General features: G+C 48.0%; 1 protein-coding gene across 1 annotated transcript in view; it reads left to right on the forward strand.

The window, feature by feature from the left end:
* stk17al (serine/threonine kinase 17a like) overlaps positions 1 to 7,500 on the forward strand; it is a 31,564-nt gene that overhangs the window by 1,981 nt on the left and 22,083 nt on the right. Inside the window, exon 2 of the mRNA XM_063184954.1 lies at positions 7,288 to 7,500. Coding sequence (XP_063041024.1) covers positions 7,288 to 7,500 — 213 coding nt within the window. The remainder of the gene's footprint in view (positions 1 to 7,287) is intronic.

The following is a 7,500-nucleotide window of genomic DNA, read 5'->3' on the forward strand; positions in this document are numbered from 1 at the left end:
TTAGTCTGGCTGTTCCAATGACCTTTGATGCCATCATCAAGGCCATCAGCATCACAACCATGACGACCTTGATACCATCAGCAATGGAATGGAGCAAAGGTTACTTTTGTTAGTTGGCTAGGGAGTGCAACAGGCCGGCATGCATGGTTCTGCTCCCAGTTGAGTTATGTAAGAGAGGGACAGACTCTCAGCCTCATTGCCCCTGGTGTAATTGAAGTGTCAAGGCGTTTTCCTCCCGCTAGGCCTAACAACTGGAGCTGTGTGTTAGTCAGTATGTTAGTGTAAGCGCGATCTGGTGCCTGTTTCCTGCCCTCGGGATCATTATGATCATTATGCTCAGGGGCGGCGGAGTGGAGGGGGGAAGAATAAACGTCCCGAACGATGAGGCAGCTGACAGTCATCAGACTGACACACACACACACACACACACACACACACACACACACAGCTGCCTTACATCCTGCATGTGCTTCTGTGCCAGTCTTGCCACTCTTCCTTCCCGTGATTTTTGTGTGTGTGTGTGTGTGTGTGTGTGTGTGTGTGTGTGTGTGTGTGTGTGTGTGTGTGTGTGTGTGTGTGTGTGTGTGTGTGTGTGTGTGTGTGTGTGTGTGTGTGTGTGTTGGGGTAGAAAAGAGAGGTGGATGGACAGAGCAGTGACTAAGACAGAGGGAGGGAGTGAAAATATTCTCTATTAGATTAACACCCTCCCTACAATTCTTCCGACCCCTTTCAGGTTTTTTTTGCAGAGGGGTATGTGTGTGTGTGTGTGTGTTTGTGTGTGTGTGTGTGTGTAGTGTATGACTGTAGCATGTGTTTCCTTGTTCACGTCACGGTGACTGAAAGCTTCCTTTTATGGTCGTCACGTCAGTACAGTAGATTTCATCTAAAGTTCCCCATTCAACCACCGTCAGGCTAGGACAGATGATGTGTCCACATCAAGTACCATGACACTGTGGCGGTGTGTGTGAGAGCGTGTGAGCCCATATGATGGAAAGATGACCCACCACAAAGCACTATGACTGTGTGTGGGTGTGTGTGTGTATGTGTGTATGTGCGTGTGCGTGTGCATGCGCGCGTGTGTGTGCGTGTGCATATGATGGGAAGATGACCCACCACTAAGCAATATGACTGCGCCTGTGTGTGTGCGCATGTGTGCGTGCAAGCATATGATGAAAAGATGACCCACCACAAAGCACTGTGTGTGTGTGTGTGTGTGGGCATAAGATGAATTGACTGTCTGATGCCATGCAAGGTGACCCACATAGAGTTATCACTCCAGACACACTCTTTTTCTCGCTCTTATTCTGTCTGTGTACAGTTGCATCTTTTCCCACACACCTCCTTTTGCAGTCATTTAATGACCCGCATGGTTCTCTTTTGCACCTGCATGGTTCTCTTTTATTAAGGCTCGGCTGGCACATCAACAATCTCACCTCTTTTTTCTTTCCTTCTCCTTCTCCTCTTGTGGAGTAATGTAAACACCACATTCAACTGGGAGGGCGATTGGAAATATAGTGCATTCCATAGTGATGTTGTCCAGGCTTGGTGTTTAGATTAGTTGCCTTCATAACACTCATACCTCTGAGGCAGAAAAAGGGGAATTGAGTAGAGGGATGACTGATAAAGACTGAGAGAGTGTTGAAGCTTTGTTTTTTTTTGGTTAGTCCTTTATTTGCATTAAAGAGAAATACTGCAAGATTTTTCAGGTGTGAGCAGTCTCTTCTAAGGATAGACCGATATTATATATATATATATATATATATATATATATATATATATATATATATCGATATCGGTATCGGGCCGATATTTGCATTTTTTAAGTGTATCGGTATCGGCCGATACACATGTGTTTTTGGCCGATACGCAATATTTATTATTTTATGTTATTCGGGTTTTGTTAAAAGCACCAAGACACTTTTTTTTTTATTACTTGACTGTTAGACATTACTTGATTGTTAGAGTGGGTGTTTAAATGTTAAGTTACAAGTTGTGCCTCAATTTGATAATGTTTAAGTTAACTTGAGACCTGGAATATTTGTCATTTTTTCACCTTTTTTTTTAACCCATATCGGCCCCAAATATCGGCTATCGGAAATCGGGTATCGGCCAAGGGTGATGAAAAAATAATCGGTATAGCATCGGCCATTAAAAAACCTGTATCGGTCTACCCCTAGTCTCTTTCCCTCCTTGTTCAGGACCTGAGTAGATTTTGCGGTGCCGGAGCTGGTCCCAGATCAGTTGACCTTGAGCAGATGAAGATGAATTTTAGTCTTTAGTTTGCATACAGAAAAAAAAACATGACAAATTCATCCAAGTTTGCTTTAGGCTTTCTTTTCAACTAGAACCTTTTGAAAATTCGGTTGCAGAAGTGATGATTCAGACTCAGAGCAGAAGATAGAGTGCTGAAACATGCATCTTTTTGGTTTGCATGTGTGGAAAAGACAACACTTCCTTGTTATACACCTGAGAAGATTCTGCTGGTCCCAGATCAGTGGTTGGTACAGTGGGAGCTGGTGGCGGACCTCACAAGCGAAGCGAGAGAACACATGAGAGAAAGAGAGAGAGAGAGAGAGAGAGAGATTGAAGTGTTTGTTATCGTTCTCCCGCTGTGCCCCTCTCACGTGTCCTGGATGGAGAGCAGGGCTTTCCTGTGGCCTGTCGAGCGTTGGCAGGGAACACGGTTTGCGTGCCCACTGGTCTTCGTCTGGGTGGAAGTGGTGTGTGTATGTGTGTGAGAGAGAGTGGGCAACTGTGTGTGTGTGTGTGTGTGTGTGTGTGTGTGTGTGTGTGTGTGTGTGTGTGTGTGTGTGTGTGTGTGTGTGTGTGTGTGTGTGTGTGTGTGTGTGTGTGTGTGTGTGTGTGTGAGAATCACCCACTAGCTGCCCGGCAACCGGCCAAGGAGTTTTCCGGAGCCGCCAATCATCAGTCGCCAAGGTGATGTGGAGGAAAGGGGAAGTCCAGTGTGCCTGTAGTGTGGTGGCCACAGTGGCCAAAGTTTGGCAGCTCGACTCATAGACACTTTGGCACTGGGCCGTCCAGTCTGGGAAACAGGATCATTAGTCAGCGGAGATCTGCCCACACAGATTCACTACACGGACCCCCAGTGCCATTACACACACACACACACACACACACACACACACACACACACACACACACACACGGATAAAAGCGTGTACACACACATGTGTAATAGACACACACACACACACACACGCACGCGCGCGCGCACACACATACGGACGGACGGACAGACGCGTGCGCACACACACGCATGCACGTGTATAGACACACATAGACACGCAACCTGACCACACACAGAAACACGTGTATAGACACTGGGAGACATGCGCATTCACACACACACACACACACAAACAGAAATGCATATATCGCATGGACACACACACACACACAAACACGTGTACAAACATACTGTACACACTTCCACACAACACTGCGGTCTTTCTTTGCTTGTGCGTACGGTACATTAGCACAGCAAGGAACAGTACCACTGGGGGCTTTTGTGTAGGATTCCTAGAAAGCCTCAGCTGTGTGTGTGTGTGTGTGTGTGTGTGCGTGCGCGCACATGTGTGTGTGATTTTAGTTGTCCCCTCTCTCTCTGTCCCCTGCGTCAGTCGTCCTCCACTCACTCTCTCTCTCACTCACCCACTCAGTCACAGGCAGGGAGTCTTTCCTCAGGGCTAAGGGTGAGGCCCCCACTCCACTCGTCATGTTGTGGGGTACAGGGTTGCCAGATGAGGCTGATGATTTCCAGCCCAAAAAATGCTCCAAACCCGCATAGAAGCACAAAATTCCGCCCAATTCTGTTGATTTCTATGGCAAAAATTGGGCGGGTTTTTCTGCTAAATGCCATTTTTACCCGCAACACGGCCATCCTAAGTAGCCCAATTGGGCGGGAAACAGCCCAATCTGGCAACACTGGTGGGGTAGTCTTGTTTGGGAGTCTCTGCGAGGGCCACCCTCCGGACCCCCACCCCCCCCACTGGCCCCAGGAGCCCAGATTTACAGCCTCCCCATCCTGGGAGAGGAGCTTGGAATAACTTCAGAGCATTCAATCATCCAGTGGAGGAAAAGCGCTTGTTTTTGCTACCCTGCAAAACCGCCCCTCGAAACACATACACACACACACACACACACACACACACACACACACACACACACACACACACACACACACACACACACACACACACACACACACACACACACATACACATACACATACACATACACATACACATACACATACACATACACACACACACACACACACAAGAAGAAGAAGAAAAAAATGTTTTTCTACCCCCCGGCAATCCTAGACATATTCACACACGTTAAGAAATAACACAGGTCCACATGAGCCTTAGTAAATCACTCTTTTTGGCCTGGAGGAGGAGGAGGAGGAGGAGGAGGAGGAGGAGGAGGTTATGGCATCTTAGGTGAACACTCATTAGCCCTGAGTCTACACAGGGACGTAACTGGCTGTCACACACGTCTCACTGACTGACAAATTCCCCACCCGGAGATGGAACAGAGTTATTCTGTGAAGATATGCTTTAGCTAGCTGCCATTTTTTTATTGACACACACACACACACACACACACACACACACACACACACACACACACACACACACACACACACACACACACACACACACACACACACATTTTTCTCTACTTTCCAACACAAACACACTCATAGTGTACACTCGCGTACATTTACACACACACACTGAGGGTGTGTTCGTGGTGGACCTAACTAGCAACCTTACAATCACCTCGGCTTGAGTCTGCATTCTCTCTCTGTCTCTGACACACACACACACACACACACACACACACACACACACACACACACACACACACACACACACACACACACACACACACACACACACACACACACACACACACACACACACACACACACACACACATTCCCACTTGGTGAGCAACTACTATCAGTCTGGTAGTTAGTCGACTGGGTGGTCTAGAGGCCGTACACAAGGGTTGTCCTCTTGCCCCTCTGACACACACACACACACACACACACACACACACACACACACACACACACACACACACACACACACTGGTGGTCCATTGTGGGGTGATAAAAAGGAGGGTGGGGATGAGTGGGTGGGCGACGAGCCATTTGTCCTTGCCCCCTGTCAACCGAGAGAATAAGCAAACGGACAAGGCTACTTAGTCATTATCCTGTCTCTCTGAGAGGGAGTGAGTGAGTGAGTGTGTTTCTGTGTGTCTCCATATGTGTGTTTGTGTCATGGTGTGTGTGTATGAATGCGCGTCTGAATTTGTGTGCGTGTGCGTGTGCGTGTGCGTGCGTGCGTGTGTGTGTCTGTCCGTATCCACATGTGTAGTATGTGTGTGTGTGTGTGTGTGAGCCAGTGCTCTGGGTGGGTTGCCGGCATCTGAAGTAGACAGAGGCTCTCTTTATCAGACAGGGCCAGCGCGAAGCCAGTTGAGCCTTTACATCGGATATCCTGCCCACACCCCGGCATGACCCACCAGTCTGACCCCCCAGCGCTTGTCTGTCACTCTGGCTCCTCCCCCTCCCCCTCCCCTCTCCTCTCCGCTGTCCGTCACCCCTCCCCTCCCCTCCCCTCTCCTCTCCGATGTCCGTCACTGGTCACTGGCTGCTGTACCAGAGATTCTTTAAGTATACTGCCGTGCAATACTAGAACGCAGTAACTCAAAATGGTCGAATTTTTTTTTATATCGGAAATCGGTTCTAAACTACCTCAATTGTCTTGTGTCCAAAAATGGTGGTCCAACACCGTCCCATTTTGGAGAAAACTCATTTTGAAAGTGCAAAAATGACCCAAAAAAGGTTAAACAAAAACGCAGTAAATCGGCGAGTTACTGCTGCACGTTCCAATGGGACTGGTTTGGGAGTAGACAGTAATACAAGCTAAGAACGCAGTAACTCCTGCAGTAACTCCATTTTGTGGCAGTAATACCAGCCAAGAACGCAGTAAGTCGGTTTTTTGTGGCAAAAAGACACATAAATGTTGTTTTTTGGTTTTTTTTTTGTGTGCATTAAATTTCTATCCTAAAAAAGCATTACCAGGAAGTGTCACCACCAATTTACCGACAACACAGTTGTCGCGCCATATGGAAAACTTTGAAGCCTTTTTTCTCAGTTTGCCGTTTTTAGAGTTACTGCGTTCTAAGATTGTACGGCAGTATAGAGATATGCCAACATAATAGGTTTCTATGGGCACCTAACGCGACCAGGTTCCGGTCTGCCTAAACGGCCGTGTCATAATGCTCCTACAATGAATAGAACAGTCCTTAGGTCTGCCTAGGTCTGCCTAAGGGGGGCCATAATAGAACCAGGAAACAATGGGCCAATGGAACCTCTCTATCTCTCTACTCTCTCTGGCTGTACTGTAGACCGCCAGCCAAAATTCCTGCCGTTCACCACTCTGACTGCCACGCAGTGTGGGGCTCTGTTTTCCTTTGTGTCTCTGTCTCTGTCTCTGTCTCTGTCTCTGTCTCTGTCTCTGTCTCTGTCTCTGTCTCTGTCTCTGTCTCTGTCTCTCTGTCTCTGTCTCTGTCTCTGTCTCTGTCTCTCTCTCTCTCTCTCTCTCTCTCTCTGTCTCTCTCACCCCCTCTCTCTGTCTCTGTCTCTCTCTCTCTCTCTCTCTGTCTCTGTCTCTGTCTCTGTCTCTGTCTCTGTCTCTGTCTCTGTCTCTCTCTCTGTCTCTCTCTGTCTCTGTTTCTGTCTCTCTGTCTTTCTCTGTCTCTCATCCTCAACTCACCCCAGCCCCATCTGAACTGTCTGTTTGTCTTTTTCTGAGGTCTCGATGCCGTTGAACCAGCAGGTGATATTTCCATAGTCTCATTTGCCAATTTGATCTCGATTTGCATTTGGCTGTCATAAACATACTGGCATAGACAAACACACCACCACTTACTTTCTCTTTTGGGGTCTCTATTTTGGTGTTGCCTTTTAGTTTACAGCCTTGATGGAAGACACTACCGTACTAATTCCACTACAGACACTTGTCCATGACTTTCTCTTTGTTGTATCATTTCTTTCTTTCTCTCTCTCTCTCTCTCTCTCTCTCTCTCTCTCTCTCTCTCTCTCTCTCTCTCTCTCTCTCTCTCTCTCTCTCTCTCTCTCTCTCTCTCTCTCTCTCTCTCTCTCTCTCCTTTTTTATTCATTGTGCTTCCTTCTGTTACTAAATATCTCTCCTCCTCCTCCTCTTCCTCCTCCTCCTCCTCCGCCAGGGGCAAGTTTGCGGTGGTGAAGAAGTGCATTGAGAAGGCGACGGGCAAGGAGCACGCGGCCAAGTTCCTGCGCAAGCGCCGCAAGGGCGAGGACTGCCGCGGGGACATCCTGAACGAGGTGGCCGTCCTGGAGCTGGCCAAGGCCAACGAATATGTGGTCGCCCTGCACGAGGTCTACGAGACGCAGAGCGAGATCATCCTCGTACTCGAGTG

The sequence above is a fragment of the Engraulis encrasicolus genome, chromosome 2, assembly GCF_034702125.1.
Source record: "Engraulis encrasicolus isolate BLACKSEA-1 chromosome 2, IST_EnEncr_1.0, whole genome shotgun sequence".
In the NCBI taxonomy this organism is placed as follows: domain Eukaryota; kingdom Metazoa; phylum Chordata; class Actinopteri; order Clupeiformes; family Engraulidae; genus Engraulis; species Engraulis encrasicolus.